Raw genomic sequence first — 17,157 nt, forward strand, 5'->3', positions numbered from 1 at the left:
TAGGTAAAAGCTAAGGAATATTTCTGTAAAAAGGAAGTTCAATGGCCTTGAACTTCTGGGCCTCCTGCCTCCACCTGTGAGTTTGGGACCCCCCAGCCCCCCCCTCCACACCTACGTTATGCACTGCTGGGGACTGAGCTCAGGGCTTGGTGCTGCTACCAAGTGCTCTGCAACTGAGCCAGTCCTTGTTGTACCTTACATCCTCAGAAGATACTGTATTCACAAAATGTTACGCTTTGGTTCCCCCCCCCCCCCCCCCCCCCCCCCGGCTTTATACATTATCTCAGGATTTCCAGTGTTAGTGCACATAGGTATTGCTTTCTTAAAGAAAATATTATAATATACTTTGTGATGAAATAGAATACCTATAGCCTGTCAAAATATAGGAATTAAGAATTCTTGACTATTGCTTTTCAGTGCTTTGTGGAAACCTGTATTTTTTTTTTTTTTTTTAAAGAAAAGGATAGATTTCCTGTTGTTTCTGGTTTGGTTTTCTCCCTCCCCCCTTCCCCCCTCCCTCCGTCCCTCCCTCTTTTCTTCTCATGGTGTTCCAGCCTGGAGCTCACTATATATCCCAGGATGCCTTGAAACTACCGACCTTCCTGCCTCCACCTCCTGATTGCTGGGGTCCCAGGTGTGTACCACCATGCCTGACGTACAGATATCTCTGTCCCCACTGAAGAGCTGAGAGCGTGAAACTGGCAGGCGCTCAGTTTCCCTCTTCCGTGAAGTCTGGCCAGAGCCGTCTAGATGCGGCACCTGTGGGTTCAGAGGAACGAGGTGCCTTTGTACGCTCCTCCGCAGAAACGCTGTGTTTAGTGCCAGTCAATGTTGAGGGTGAATTCTGTCCACACTGGGCTCGGTCGTGTCCTCAGTCTGTGTTCTCTCCTTTCACTCCCCAGATCTAGTTCGGTTGTCCACGTTTAACTCTGGTCATGGGGAGGAAGCTGGACCTGTCGGGTTTGACCGATGACGAGACGGAACACGTTCTCCAGGTGGTACAGAGAGACTTCAATCTTCGCAAGAAGGAGGAAGAGCGGCTGAGGTGAGAGGGCTCAGCTGTGTCTACGTCATAGTCACATACTTAAGTTTATGGAATGGCCATCCTGTCCTTTGTTGAAGGCCTTCCTGTATCTAGCGACATGTGTCAGGAAGTACCTAGCCCAGGGGTGTCACACCTGTATTGTCTTAGTGAGAGTCTGGTACTGAGCCAAAGGGACTTAAGATATGGCGGACAGACATCTAATGTTTGTCTCACCTCCACACTGCTGGCATTTAAGGTGCCCGGGAGAGGCTTAGCAACAGTGACTACAGGTAATGTCATAGAAAACACTACTTCCTTTTCAGCAGTTCCTTTACTGGACATGAGACTCACAAGAGTTTTCCTCTGTAGTCTGAGGCTGAATTCATTCTGGGCTTGTGTGGGTTCAGGTCTCAGGCGTGGAATTTTTCCTCTGACAACAATGGCCTCATCTCCAGCTCCTTTATTTCTTTTTATTCATTCTGAACACCTGGTCCACAGTTGAATAGGTCTTTCTTCCTCCATCAGACCTCTCTGAAACACCCTCACAAACACCTAGAGGTGTCTCTCCTGGGTGATCTAGTCATGTGGACTTTTAAGCATTACAGATGGTGTCATGCAGGTAGTGAAAAGAAAATGACGAAGATCTTCCAGCACAAAGCACAAGTCCTCTGCTCCATGTTGAGGGTCACCTTGAGTTCTCCTGGTGTGACCTCCACATTGAGGGTCACCTTGAATTCTCCTGGTGTGGCCTCCACATTGAAGGTCCACGTTGAGGGTCACCTTGAGTTCTCCTGGTGTGACCTCTACGTTGAGGGTCACCTTGAGTTCTCCTGGTGTGACCTCCACGTTCAGGGTCACCTTGAGTTCTTCTGGTGTGACCTCCACGTTCAGGGTCACCTTGAGTTCTCCTGGTGTGACCTCCACGTTCAGGGTCACCTTGAGTTCTCCTGGTGTGACCTCCACGTTCAGGGTCACCTTGAGTTCTGCTGATGTGAACTTCCTAAATCTGAACGCTTGCTTTCCCTGCTTTATCGCCGTGTCCCGTCTTCCAGTCAGTTCTTGGCTTTGAATGAGGGAGACTTGGCTGACTTGCTCTCAAGCCTTTGTCTTCAGCTTCTCGAGTGCTATGCTTTTGGTTTTCCGCTGGTTTTTCTGTTCACTGCCATTCTAGTTTCTGTCTCTGGCTGTGGTACAACTTGGGAAGGCAGAGCAAGAACGCAAACAGAAGCTGTAGGGGGAGCTGCTGCCTGGCTCGCCCTCAGGCTCACACTTTGCTAGCTTTCTTCTACAGCGCAGGACCACTTGCCTAGGGAGTGGTGCCGCCCATAGTGGCCTGGGTCCTTTACAGTCACTAACATCAAGACAATCCACACAGTCATCCCCCCTGGCCTATCTGATGTAGGAACTCCCTCCCTTGAGACTGCCTGCTCAGACGACTTCAGGCTGTGTCAAGCTGACAGTGAAAGCCAACCAGAACAGTCTTTTTTTTTTTTTTTTTTTTAACTACAAAAGCCTCCCACCCTCTCTCAATTCCAACAGAGCCGTGTCCATACGCAGAGCCCAGCACTTCCTTGGTAACAACTCTGCAGTATATTCTGCGCCCCCCCCTCTTTGAACAGAACAGTTCAGGTGCTGAGGGCCTCCACATGCTGCTCCGTGAACCTTTGTGAATCTCTGTTGTTTGTGGCTTGCTTTCTAATGTCTGGAAGCCAACAGGTAGCTCTTATGTAATCATGACTGGAAACACTCCCTCTCCCCATCCCTCCCCTCCCCACCTCAGGACTCTAATGGAATGGACTCTGCAGGTGGCTGATAGCTCTCCTCCTCTTCTCAATGTTGCTATGAGTTAGTATATTTTTATTTCTTTGTTGTTATTTTAAAGTAGTCTTGGGAGGGAGGGTAGGACACCAAGTGCTTGCTTCCCTTGTCGTCTGGAAGCCAGACAGCACCATAACTTGTGTGCCTGTCGGGGCTGTACGGGTTCCTGGGGACCACACAGAGGTGGGAGGTGTTGTGCAGCATGCTTTGGGGCCAGGAAACATTGGCACAGGAAACTCCTCCACTAATTGTGGCCCTTTGACCTCCAAGGTTAGAGGGGTTCCGGGAAGAGAGGGGTGATTGTTGCTCACGACACTGATTTCTTTTAGCGTTGGTCCCTTTAAGACAACAAATAGCAAGCAGACAGCGCATTGAAGGACTGCTGGGCCCAGGCGCTGCTAAATATATTGGGTGTCTAAACAGGATGCAGTGAGAATAATACATTAATTACCGTTAAGGCGGTGCATCTCCAGCTCCGTCTGCAGTGGGCCTGCATCTTCCCAGCAGTGAGGCCTGTATCCACCTCACAGGAAGCATCTCCTCCCTTCCTCCTCTCAATTAGATCTGGAAAAAAAAAAAAAAAAGAAACTGAGATAGACTAAAAATAGCCCCGTTTCAGTCGATGGTCCGAAAGCTCACCTGTCTGCTTCATTTCTTCTATACTCCGGTTTCCGGGGACATAAGGGCAGTTGTCGGTGTGGTGTTTCTGTCAGGTAGCCACACACAGCTCCTGACCCAGCATGGGCTTTGGTGGGAAGCAGCCCTGCAGAGGTGAGATGCCCTGACTGGAGGGAGCAATGTGGCAGGCTCTTGGGCTATTTGCAGCCTTTGGAGTCTCACAGGGAAGGGGGATTAGGGGTTACGATTTGGGGGTGTGGTGGGGTGTATGTATGCGTGTATGCACACACGCACGTGTGTGTGTGTGTGTGTGTGTGTGTGTGTGTGTGTGTGTGTGTGTGTGTACAGGTGGGTATCATGCAGATAGATGGAAACCAGAGGTCACTTCAGGTGTCATTCCTCAGGATCCGTCAGCCTTGCTTTCTGAGACTGGATCTCTCGCCGGGGTCTCAGGCTCGCAGAATAAGTTGGCTGACCTGTGAGCGCCAGGCTCCTGTCTCTGCCTCCCCAGTGTTGGGATTACAGAGATGGCCACCATGCCTGGGTTTTTATGTGGCTACTGGGATTGAACTCACTAGATACTTTGCTATCTTCCTAGCCCCATCATTAAAGATGTTTATAATAGTGAGATGCGAGCCGCTTCCTGAGTTCAGCCCCTCCCCCCAGGTCTAAGCTTCCAGCATAACTCAGATGCTGAGGCCTGTCAGCTGTGGCTTCACCTGTACCTACAGGTGCCTGCTAGTAAGGACCTCATGGATGGCCTTGCTCTGGGCTCGGACATCTGGTTTGGTGTCCAACCTCAAGCCCCCTTCTCCACCTTGCTTTATCTGGCAGCCTTAATTTTGAGCCGGCCTTTCTTCAGTGCCCTGCCATAGTGTTACGAGGTTCTGCTGGGATGGTACCACCACACGTGAGCTTTGTGTACAGCAGCACGCACCCAGCATTTCCCAGGTGCGCTGCTTCTGCACTGAGATGACAATGGAGGTCTGGCCAGTCAGGCGTAAGGGGCTGGGACCGTGTCACTTCCAGGCTGAGCATTGAAGAGGTGGTACAGCTAGCTCCTCTGTCCCTCCACTCACCTTTGTGGTGACAAGATATGACCTTCAGAGTAGATGGCTCTGACCCTAAGGTGGGTGTGGGGACCAGCAGGGGACTTGCTGTGATGTCACTGTGATGTCACTGCGTTATGTCTCTGTGATGGTTATTCTCATTTGCTAACTCTAATGAGATCTAGAATCTCCTTGAAGGGCCAGTGGGCATGCCTATGGTGTGTGTGTGTATGTGTGTGTGTTGGGGGGATTGTGTTGACTGGGTTAGCTGAGATGGAAGAAAGGAGGAAATAAACCGAGCACAGGCGTTTATTGCTGCTTGCTTCCTGACTGTGGATGGACTGTGGAAGCTGCCTCAGGTTCCTTCTACCATGCTTTCCCCTTCAGGGTGGACTTCCCACAAACTGTGAGTGAAAACAAAGCCTTCTTCAGTTGCCATTGCTAGGGCATCTTCCTCCAGCAGTGGGAAGCTAAGGCAGTCCCGGAAGCCATAGCCTAGTGTCACGATGACCAGTGTGGTTGGGGAGTGCCAGAGGCAGTGGAGCATTTTATTATACTTGCAGATGAAGAGGCCGTTCTTCAGTCCAGAGGAGGCCCAGCTAGGGGCACGGTCTAGCCTGGCCCTGTTCCTGGTGCCATGACTGCCCAACTTCAGCCATCTGCCCTCTTGTACACAGAAAGACCCCATGGAAGGTCGCCAGGGCTCATGGCATCTGTATTTGGTGTGTTTACAAAGTGGTTTTCTAAAAATCACTGTTAATTTCACAGGACTGTGGTGCTAAAAATGAGTCTTGGAGGCATGGGTAAGAGAGCTGCAGCCTTTAAAATTCCTCACTTACTTAGTACAGTCAGGCTAGAATCAAGCATTCACTCAGCTTCAGGCAGTTTCCGGAACTCTAATCAGCTCGGTCTGTGTGGGGTCAGGGGTTAGACTTGAGGAAGTTGTTTCCAGTAAACGCCACTGGCCATTGATTGTCAGCAATTGCTGGACTGACAGTATGTGCTTGTACCTCGAAGGGCTAATGGGGCTGGGAGGACAGAGGGAGGCCAAAAGCCACCCACCCATCCGTGCACTCATCTACCCACCCATCCACCCATCCACACACCCAGCCAGTCAGCCACCTATCCACACACTGACCTATCCATCCACACACATACCCATCCATGCACCCACCTACCCATCCATCCACCCGCCCACCCACCTACCCATCCATCCACCCGCACACCCATCCACCCGCCCACCCACCTACCCATCCATCCACCCACCCACACACCTGCCCACCCACACACCCATCCACCCGCCCACCCACACACCCATCCACCCACCCACCCACACACCCATCCACCCGCCCACCCACACACCCATCCACCTGCCCACCCACACACCCATCCATCCACCCGCCCACCCACCTACCCATCCATCCACCCGCACACCCATCCACCCGCCCACCCACCTACCCATCCATCCACCCACCCACACACCTGCCCACCCACACACCCATCCACCCACCCACCCACACACCCATCCACCCGCCCACCCACACACCCATCCACCCGCCCACCCATCCATCATGAATGGCTTCTAAGCCTCCCTGCCTCTCGCCGGCCTTGGGTTGTCAGCGCCCTCCACCTGTGTTAAGGAAAGTGTGGTTTAAAATAGGAATCCCTCTCCCATGCACGTTTGGTCCCGGGTGGTGGTGGTGTGTGGGATAGTTGTGGTGAGGAACCGTTAGGAAGTGGAGCCTCTCTGGAGGGCCCCGGTCACTAGGGCGTGGGTTTTATAGAGCCTCCCCGCTTCCTGCTCACTCTTGGCTTCCTGTCTGTGGATGCAGTGTGACCAGCGACCTCCCACTTCTGTCACCATGCCTTTCCTTATGCTCCCTGCACTGTAATGCAGAGTAAACACCTCCAAACCCGATGTTGCTTCTTGTCGCTCCTCACAACAGGAACAGTAACCACTGCAGAGGGTTTAGATATAACCACCTCTGTGTGTTCACGCATCACTCCCCACACTGCTTCGATGGGCTGTAATATCTTGAGGAAGTGGGGCCCAGCTAGAGGAAGAGGGTCACTAGGGAACGTCTGTGGACTTTGCTGCCCTGGTCCCACTTCCTGCCCTGTGTCTGCTTCCCTGTCCCCGAGAAGTGAGCTAGCACCTGCCACACATGCCAGCTGCCATGGACCTTCCAGGCACCATGACTTCCCTGCCGCGATGGACTCTCTCCCCTGAAGCCCTGAGCACAAATAAGCCCTTTTTCTCTTAAGTTACTTCTTGCTAGGAATTAGCAACAATGTGAAAACTAAGAGAGAGAAGGGAGCCTTTGTATTGCCTGAACACAATCAGCTTAGGATGTGTGTGCATGCATGCGTGCGTGCGTGTGTGTGTGTGTGTGTGTGTGTGTGTGTGCGCGTGCGCGCACATCACACATGCTCGTGTACACACACTCAAGTATTAGCATACATGAGGGAGGCATCAGACAATTTGTGGAAATTTATTTTCTCATTCTGCCATGCAGGGCCTGGAGATTGAACCCTAGTCTTCAGGCTTGGTGACAGGCACCTTTACCTACAGGAGCCTTCTTGACAGCCCCTTAGTCACCATTTCTAAAGTGGAAAGGATGCAGCACTTTAGTAAAAGAAGTTAATATCTTTTCCATCAACAATTCATTTTTATTTATTATTATTACTATTACTATTATTTGATTTTTTTAAAAAAATTTGTTTATTCTATCTGCATGTACACTTACATGCCAGAAGAGGGCGCCAGATCATATTACAGATGTTGTGAGCCACCATGTGGTTGCTGGGAATGGAACGCAGGACCTCTGGAAGAGCAGACAGTGCTCTTAACCACTGAGCCATCTCTCCAGCCCCTATTATTTGATTTTTAAAGACCGGGCTTATCTGTGTAGCTTTGGCTGTCCTGGAACGCAATCTACAGACCAGGCTGGACTCGAACTGCCTCTGCCTCCCAACTGCTAGGATTAAAGACACATGCCACCAGTGCTTGGCTCATTTTTATTTTAAACAAGAGAAAATTTCATGATGCAAAATGAAAATTTAAAGTTTCTATTGCTAAAAAGTGAAACTTTTCTGTCTTTGCTGCTCATTGTTTGAGACAACATGGTTGGTGTAATGAATTAACCAACACCCCCCTCGTCCTCCCTCCCCCGCACCCCCCACCCCACCCCACCCCACCCCCTACCCCCTGGCCCGGTTACATCTGCGTTTTGAAGCTGAGGTCCTCTTGTCTGCTGGAACATGGAAACCTGTGACTTCTGGTGTGAACACAGTTGTGTGTTCCTAACGTATCTGTCTGCCCACACTTCCTTCCTGGCTGTCCTTGCACTGAAGACTCTGTGTCAACTGAGGCATTAACCTCTCTGACTAACTGTGACATCTGGGGCAGAGGACTGCAAGTTCAGCCAGCCATACCCCTGCTAGGAGAAATCAGTGTGTGGGCGGGGAAATAGCTCAGTCAGTAGCGGTATAAACATGAGTACCGAGTTAGAGCCCTGGAACCTACATTTAAAAAAAAAAAATTGCAGGGCTTGGAGGCTGTGCTTCCCCAGCAACAGGAAGATGAAGGTAAGTGTGTCTCTAGGGCCTACTGGGCAGCTAGCAGAACCCAGTTAGTGAGTTCTAGGTCAATGATAGACCCCGTCTTAATAAATGAGGTGGGCAGCTCTTGATAAACACCTGCAGTTGACCCTCTCGCTTCTACACACATGGACACATATAAACAAGTCCACATATGTGTGCACATGCACACAAATGTGCTCAAGCACATACATGTGTACACACACATACATAAGTGCACACATGGTCACACACACACACACACACACACACACACTGCTCAGTCTGAGGGCAAAGCCAGCCCGTTCTGTGGTGGAGTGAGAGGCCTGACAGACCCTGCTCCATTTGAGAGTTCCCCTTGGATAGGGGAAAGCCCAGGCAGTGCAGACATCTGTGGAGGCCTTGAGGGTTTTGTAAGAGGCACGAGACCTCAGGGAGTGGAAAGGGGGTGTGGTGGAGGAGTCTCCCAGCCAGAAGGGCCTCAGGGGGGTTTGGTTCTTAGATCTCCTCTTTATGGCTAGCATTCCACTAATAATGGAAAGGCCAAACGGATTACAACAAAACTGCTGGGCATTCATTCATTCGCTTCAGAATCCTGGTTTGAATGTCAGGAGCCTTCCGGGGAGTGGGAAATGAGCCACAGGATAGGAGGAGAAAGGGATTACTGAGTGGAGTCAGGGCCTCCGCCCTCGAGGGAGAACCCGGACTCTTGAGCAGAGTCCTGCAGCGGGATGCCAGCTGTCTACAGCAGGTGAGACAGTCCCGCCCCTCCCAGCCCAGCTAAGGAGAGCGTGAGGCAGACGTCCTGAACTAGAGCGCCCTTTCATCCAGAGCCTTGGGAATTTCCAGTCAGGCATCAGGGAGCGTCCTGGGTCAGTGATAAAGACAGATAAAGACAAAATCAGGCCTGGCGGTGTGGCAGTAGGAAGCACCTTCATGGCAATTCTACTTTCGGTGTGGTGCTTTGCGAGTCCCACTTTGTCCTCCCAGCCGCCCAGGGAGAGAGAACCACTCTTACTTGTTTACACATCAGAGAAACTGAACCGCCAAAAGACTGTGGGTCCTCACAGTAAGAGGTGGATTCAAACCTACCTAATGTGTGTGCGCACACCTGTAACCCCAGCACTCAGGAGGCAGAGACAGGCAGATCTCTGTGAGTTTGAGGCCAGCCTGGTCTACAAAGCGAGTCCAGGACAGCCAAGGCTACACAGAGAAACCCTGCCTCAAAAAACCAAAACCACAAACAAACTGAAGTAGAGTCACCCTGGAGAGACGGTAACCATTGCCCTTGGTGTGGGAAGCAGGGACACCCAGGACCCTGGGGCAGAGTGAAACTAGTGCCATCCTGGATACCCAGAGCTGGGCTGGACAGTGCCTGCTGTGTGTGTGCTCAGGGATGGGGGAGTTCTGGGGTTTGTGTCCACGCGTGCTGGACAACACTGTATCCATTGACTATGCATTTCCAGTGCCTCAAGTACAAAAGGAAATGGACTCTTGAAAATACAATCAAAATTGCAAGGACCAGACATGAAAATGGAACACAGACTATCTTGATGTACCTTGAAATGTTCTTAAAATTACATTTTAAACAAAGTGCCTTACTATGATAATGCCCCCTTTGTGTAGCGTGGACACCCGGGTGTTTTAAATGGGATACTATGTACAGCTTTCCTGATACTTTAATTAACTAGCGTGGTCCTGGATGCTTGGCTACGTGGTTTTAGACTTATAAAATAAAAAAGAGAAGCTTTCTTTCTCAATTGGGGTAGAGCAAGTTCTTTTTAAAAATTACATTTATTTTTATTGTGGGTGCCTGTGTGAATGTATGTGCATGTGTGCATGTGTGTGTGTATATATGCATGTGCAGGTATAAGTGTGTGCATGAGTGTGTATGCATGTGCAGGTGTTTGAGTGTGTGCGTGTGTATGTGTGCATGTGTGTGCAGGTATGAGTGTGTGCATGAGTGTGTATGCACACGTACATGTGTACATGAGTGTGCGTGTATACGTGCACACATGTGTATGTGTGTGTGTCAGAGAACAACTCATTGGAGTTGATTCTCTCCTGCTATTTGGGTTCTAGGATCAAACTTAGGTTGTCAAGGTTGACAGCAAGTGTCTTTCCCCACCGAGGCCTCTCGCTGCTGTCCTTGTTTTTCTTTTAAGATGTGATTCATGTGCCCCACTGGCCTTGAGTCTGTTCTCTAGCTGAGGGTGATGGATGACCTTGAATTTCTGAGCCTTCTGTCTCCGCCTTCTGATTGCTAGGATTACGGGCGTGCAGCACCGCACCCAGCGTATACAGTGCAGGGGATGAATTGCTGGGACTCGGGGCATGCTAGGCAAGCACTCCAGCAGCCGAGCCATGCCAAGCCTCAGAGCACTCAGCCTTCCCTGACATGCCGGTCTTAGTCTGTAGTGTGACACCTGTAAGTCTAGTCTTCTTGTTGAGTCATCTCTGAGGAGAGGGAGGCCTTGACTGTAGTGAGTTTTAAAAGGAAAGCCTGCTGTGTGCATCCACACTCACAAGGGAGCTGTGTGCAACACCAGACAGAGGGAAGCCTTCCCTGTGTCTCTGATGTCAGAGGTGGGCCAAACACGTTATATGACCTTTGAACTGACGTGGAGCTTTTTTTTTTCTTTGTTGCGTCTGGATTAGAACCCAGGGCCACGTGCACGCTAGGCGAGTGCCTTGTGACTTAGCTGCACCCCCGGCCCAGCACATGACTTTGGAACAGCCTCATTCATAATTTATACCACATCTCTGACACACATTTTCCTCTGGCGTGTGATTATGGGGTAGGAGGAGTGGCTTTTATGCATGGGATAATGAGCGTTGGAGAGAGGCGTGCCCCAGCGGTGCTGTGCCGAGGTGGTGCGGTGTCTGCCCCTGAGATCCAGCACGCACAGTTCCTCCTGCAGTCATTAGGAGTGCTTCTCTCACAGCTCGCTCTGTGGCTCTGAGTTCCTGGTCTTTATTTACTTTCTCATTGCAAATGTCAGCGGCTCAGCTGCCAAGCCCTGATAAAGCTTTCCTGGCCCTCCTTCTAGGTCTGACCTTTAGCACCCAGCCCTCTGGCCTGTGTTTCTTTGGCATAGCCTATGGGGAGAAGCTGCCCTGGGGCCATTTGTAAAGGCAGCTTCCTTCTGCGCAGTCACTCAGGCTCCTCTCTGCTCTCTTGGGCACCTGTTAGATTGGAGTCTTTCCTATTCCTGCTCCCAGCAGCTGCCTCCCTGGGTCACAGTGCCCGAGGCCAGAGTTCACATCCTGGCCTACCTTCCCTCCCACCCTCCCTCCCTCTCTCTCTCCCTCCCTCCCTCTCTCTCTCCCTCCCTCCCTCCTTCCCACTTTCTTCCCTCCCTCCCTCCCTCCTTCCTTCCTTTTCTTTCCTTTCTTCTCTCTCTCTCTCTCTCTCTCTCTCTCTCTCTCTCTCTCTCTCTCTCTCTCTCTCTCTCTCTCTCTCTTTCTGTACATGCATGTTCCTATGCTGGTGACCACAGATACGCCTTAGGGTCTACCAGTCTTCTAATTCCAGGTTTCATTCCATCATCGAGCCATCGTCGAGGGGAAATCAAGGCGGGAACTTGAAGCTGTTGGCCACTTCCCAGCCACGTTAAACAACACGGGCAGCTGCTGGTGTTCAGCTAGCCTCCATCATGCAGTGCAGGGGTCCAAACCGAGGAATGGTGCTGCTCAGTTTTGGGGTGGTCTTCCTGTATGGTTAGTGCAACCAAGGCAGCCTCCCTCTCAGACATGCCCACAGGCCGTGTCATGTTGACAGTTGGAATCAACCCCCATCACCATTGCTCGGGTCATGGAAACACTGGGACGTGAAGCAGGCCAGGCTTTGTACATCCCAGACTGGCAGGCTCCAGGGAACAGTTGGATGTGCAGAGTAAAATCCTCTCTAAGCAAGGGGGGTAAGAGGGAGGTTGAGAGCCCTGTTGCTTCAAGGGAAACTGAATCAGTCAGGAAGTTGGAGAAAGGGTTCTGGAGGACCCAGCAGGGCTGCTAGAGGCTGGACTGAGGTGAGAATCCTTCCCAGAATTCCTCTGGAAATCAGTATACCTCCCCAGGTCCCAACCCCAAGAAAAGTCAGTAAAAGAGAAAAAAGCATTCTGAAGTTTCTGAGTGAAGTACTGCTTACCAGCTAGTGTAGAGATGCTACTGATTTGAAAGAATTTGCCACCTATTTGTCAGCAAAGCACGAATAGAGACATAGACGCACCGTGTCCGGTTGGAGGTGAAGGTCAGCATTCCGTGAGACCTGGTCACACGTGCTGAGGAGAGAAGCGGTGACTGTTGTCAAAAGTAAAACTTGGTTATGCCTCAGCTGCCAACAAGTGTCAGTGGTGTGAACAGAATAAATACTAGAAGTTTATAGACAAAATATATTCCATTAAAATCTCACGACTGTTGTTCTGGGACACAAAACATTTAGGAAGACCAGATCCTTAAACTGGCAGCATCAGCGCCAGAGTCTGTGTAGCGCTATTAGCTTTGTGAAGAGATTCAAATGTTGCACCCTTCCGATGCCATCAGAAGGTGTGTGTCATTCGACATCTCCCAGGGGTCAAATGCTGCTGTAAGGTGGCGTGCTTTTTTCAGTCCTAGTAACTGAAATGTGTCCTTTGGTTAAATGCAATTTTTAGATAGAGTAATTAATGAAGAGGACAGGGTGTGGATTAGGGGTGCTGGGGTGTGGCTTGGTTGGCAGAGCACTTTCTTAGCATGCTCTAAGTCCTGGGTTTGATGCTCAGTGCTACAGGAATGAGCTGTGGAGGGACTTGTCTGAAGCGTCAGTAAGTGGAGGCAGGAGGATGTGGACCTCAAGGTCCACCCGGGGCTAAGAACCCTGTGGAAGGAAGGAAGGAAGGAAGGAAGGAAGGAAGGGAAAGACGGAGTGGGGAAAAAAGGAGGGAATCAATGATTATAGGACTCTCCCCCAAACTCCTGAGAATTCTAATTTCTTTCTGTTCCCAAAGGGTTAGTATCTGGGCAGTATGGCTGGTACAGGGAAATGGGGGTGGGGATAATGAGGTAAGTGGGGGTGGGTGAGGTAAAAGGGTGGAGTTAATGTTGTTGCCCAAGACAGAGATTGGAGGGGACTCCTGAAGACTGAACACATGACCTAAGTGTGTGCTTATAACCTGATGGCTCCAAGTAAGAGCTGCCAGCAGCTAATGGATGGTCCTTGCTTGGGTATGTTTGTACTGGTCCATGCTTTGTGTACAACCAGGAGTGTGCAGCCAGGAGTGTGCAGCCAGGCATGTACAGACAGGAGTGTGCAGGCAGGTATGTTCAACCAGGTGTGTACAGCCAAGAATGTGCAGCCAGATATGTACAGCCAGGTGCAGTGAGCTGAGACTCCAGAAGACAGCACAGGACCAGCAGGTTGCAGAGTGCCCATGTCTGGTCTGTGCACCTCAGCCTCCCTTCCGTCTCCCCAGAGATTCTCCACAGAGGCACTGTCCCCCTCTCTCAAACCCTGATGGTTTCTATTTGATTTTTTTTCGCTAAAGAGAAGTTCCAGGAGTTGGCCCTGCCACCTGTTTCCGGGCTCTAGCTGAGCTTGGTGTTCATCAGGTGCAGTGAGGTGGGCCTCACTATGTCCATGCCACAGACACTGAATTCAGAGATGCTTTGGACCCAAAGTCACCCTTATTGGCCCTTCACGGCAACTAAGCGCAGACCTGCATGACCTTGACTGTCAGCCTCCAGCCATGTGGACTCCTTAGCACTTCTGCACTGAGTCTTGGATGTCTGGGTTGGAAGGACCTGTGAGGGATCAGACTTGACACATTTCCTGCCGTTCTGTGGGCAAGGGACTCTGTCCATGTCAGAGCTGAGCTGTCACTCAGGGCCAAAGACAAACATGTCAAAGAGAGCCTTGAAGTTTGTTCTGTCTAGCCACATTGCTTTTCCTTTGTTGGCTTTGACCATCAAGAACAGAACAGACAGTTTAGCTTGAGGGGTCAATAAACAATTTGCCAAAAGGTCATTGCAGACTAGCCCTGTGTTGGTCGTCCCCCACCCTCACTCCCTGTTCTTTGTCTGGTCTTTGCTTGGAGTGCTGGACCATGGTGGACCGTGATCATATTCTAGCCCGTTCCCTTCTGTGGTTGGGGCTATTCAAAGTCAGGCACTTGAGCTTGGCTGCCTCCGTCTGCACAGAAATCCGGCTACAGCCTTCCATACCTAGATGACTCAAGGATCTATGGGGACAAGTTGCTTGTGTCCCGGACAATAGTAAAGTGTCGCTTCTTACAAGGCAAACGATTCTTACAGAGAAATCACCTCATTTTCTTGCAAGTTGGGGTCTCTGGCACTTTGTCCTCACCAAGGCAGTATGTTTTGCCGTGTCTTCTGTGTCCATCCTGCCCCATCCCTGTGTCACCCTCCCTACGGCTTAGACAAGAAACAGGTGTGAGCAATTCCAAAAATGTCTTCTCTAGGCCAGGATCCTCCAGACTGTCTGATCTGGGTCTGTCTGGTCAGGGGACAGATACAGTGCTGTCCTGAGCCCTGTGGCTGGGGATGTCTGTGTGACCAGGGTCACATGGTGCTTGTACATTGGAGGCCTGTCATCAGCAGAACTGGACTGGGTCCAGTGACATACAATGTGACAATGTGGTCTTTCTTTGTTTCTGCCCTTCATGTATGAGCCAATGCAAGAAGAGAGAGCCCTTGGAGTTGGAAAAATTCTGGGATGGCCAGGGGCCCTGAGAGATTTAGAGTCATAAGAAAAATTCAGTCTCAGCCTGCTGGCATGGGCCTGTCACCCCAGCTACTTGGGAGCCGAGATGGAGAGCCTGTATGATCTATGCATTTCACAGCCTGGGCAACAGCCGGACCCTGCCTCAGAATGAAGACAGTGAACGCACAGATAAATGGGCTGGGGGAGGAAACTGATACAGCTCAGAGCTGGTGAGCTTGCTAAGCAGGCACGGGGCCCAGGGTTTCAACCCCCCAGTACCTGTGAAATGGGTGGGGGAGAGGAATTGGGGGGGGAGGAAGGGAGAGAGGAAAGCAAAATAGGAAGGTAGTTACCAATAGCCAGACTGCTAAATTATGGCCACCATTCACCTTAAGTATTCCAACAGCAATTTTGTTTAGAGCCACCAAGAGATTCTTGCAGTGCTCCTAACCCAGCCGGGAGGGGGCTGGCTTTATTTTATACCACGGGATGGGTACGTGTTTTGGGGGAGCAAAGGGCGGCTTTATCTCTGAAGTGAATTAAGCCACAGGCAGAACTGTGAAGGCAAGAGAGAGAGGAAGAATTCAGGAGAGCAAGCCGTAGCTAGGCTGAGGTCTCCATGCCAGGAGGAGGCGGAAGCTGCTGCCACCCACAGAGCAGAGATGGACACAGCTGTATAACCAGCACCTAGGCTGAGAGGAGAAAATGGCTGAAGCCCCAAAGTGGCTCTGCTCCTCCTTAGCCCCGCCCCCTCCAAGGATTCCGCCACCCTGGACTTGCAGTGACACAAGTACATTCTACCCGTTTCTCAACGTATCAGTGGAATTTCACAGTGGAGTCTCTTTGGAATCTGTTTCTTTCTATTTCTCATTTAAAAAAATAATTTGTTTTTAATTTTTAATTATGTGTATGCCTTTGTGTGTGTGTGGTACATACACGTGAGTGCGGCACCCGCAGAGGCCAGAAGGGGGCGACACATTCCTGGGAGCTAGAGTTGTATGTGGCTGTGAGCCGAGTGAAGTGGGTGATGGGAACTGAGCTCCAGCCCTCTGCAAGTGCCCTTTAACGGCTGAGCCTTCTCTCCAGCCTGAGGACCCGGTTTGATGTTTTGTTTCTGAGATTGGCCGTCATGCTGCATGTAGTTTGGGCTACATTGCCCTGTAGCAGTCAGTGTATGCCTGACCCGTTTTTCTGTCTAGGAGCGTTAGGGAGGTGTCTGGTTCCATCTTCTGCTGTCCTGATGTAGTTCTCCTATGTGCAGAAACAGGCATGGACTTTCTGGTCCTAGGCACCTGGGTATCGGTTAGAGCAGATGCTGCCGAACTGCACTCATCTGCACTCTGACCTGCGTCAGTGAGATTGCCAGCTCTTCATGTCCTTGCTAGTGCGCGCGCTTTTGCACTGCTGTTCTGGCGGCCAGCAGCCGCTCACGTAGCCGATGAGCTTGTGAACATGCTAAACCTCTTGTCTTACCCAAGAAGAAGCGAAGTGTGGGTCCTGGGGCAGGCTGCAGAGCCCCTGTGCCTCTGAGCCCCCCTCCCGAGCGCTGACGACACTGGCTGGCCCTGGCCGTACCCCATCACTGGTACCCCATTCTATTTCTGGCAGGAGCTTTGAAAGCACCCCAGGTATTGGTCATCTGTGTGTGTCTGTGTGTTTGTGCATGTGCACGCAGGTGCATCTGCACTTGTGTGTGGAGGTAAGAGGTCACTGTCATGTTTCCTCCCCTACAGATCACCACCTTATCCTCTTGAGACATGGCCTCTCACTGAGCCTGGATCTCATCACTTGGGCTAGGCTGGTTGGCCAGCAACCCCCCCCCCCCCCCGAGGACCCACCCATCTCCACTTATTGCTGCACACCGCCTGGGGGCTCCAAATGCAGGTCCTCACGCCTGTACAGCAATCACTTTACTCGGCTCTGATTGTCATTTGAGAACTGTCACTTTTGGACCCTAGAAAACTTCAAGCCACCCCCAAAATCTTATTTTGACTTCAGATTTAAATTTTCAAATTCCTGTGAGTTTCCTAATGAGCTTTGGGATCTAATCCTAATGAGCTCTTGGTTCCTTTGTTTTCCTCAGCCAGTATCTGATGGAAGAGGCCAAACAGCCCCATCCGACAACACGATAAAGCCCCGCCAGCCCACAGCAAGCCTTCCAGCAGGCAAGCAGCCAGAGGGGCAACGCACTAACCTGAGCGGCTTTTCACTGTGGCCCTTGGGAAGGCTATGTCTGAGCCTTTTGCAGCTGTGTGGAAAGCCAGGCAATGTGTAAAGATACAAAGCAGGAGGCCAGAGAGAGAGAGAGAGAGGACTCCGTGATTAGAGACAAGTGCTGCTCTTCCAGAGGACCCAGGCTTAGTTCTAGCACC

The 17,157-nt window shown here is 51.1% G+C and overlaps 1 protein-coding gene across 2 annotated transcripts in view; it reads left to right on the plus strand.

Annotated features, from left to right (window-relative positions):
- Window positions 1-17,157, plus strand: part of Myrip (myosin VIIA and Rab interacting protein) — a 171,478-nt gene that overhangs the window by 31,446 nt on the left and 122,875 nt on the right. For both annotated transcript variants that reach the window (XM_051140189.1, XM_051140188.1), the window contains exon 2: window positions 903-1,045. In XM_051140189.1, coding sequence (XP_050996146.1) covers window positions 936-1,045 — 110 coding nt within the window. In that variant the 5' untranslated portion in view covers window positions 903-935. The remainder of the gene's footprint in view (window positions 1-902; window positions 1,046-17,157) is intronic.

The sequence above is a fragment of the Acomys russatus genome, chromosome 32 (assembly GCF_903995435.1).
Source record: "Acomys russatus chromosome 32, mAcoRus1.1, whole genome shotgun sequence".
NCBI classification, from domain to species: domain Eukaryota; kingdom Metazoa; phylum Chordata; class Mammalia; order Rodentia; family Muridae; genus Acomys; species Acomys russatus.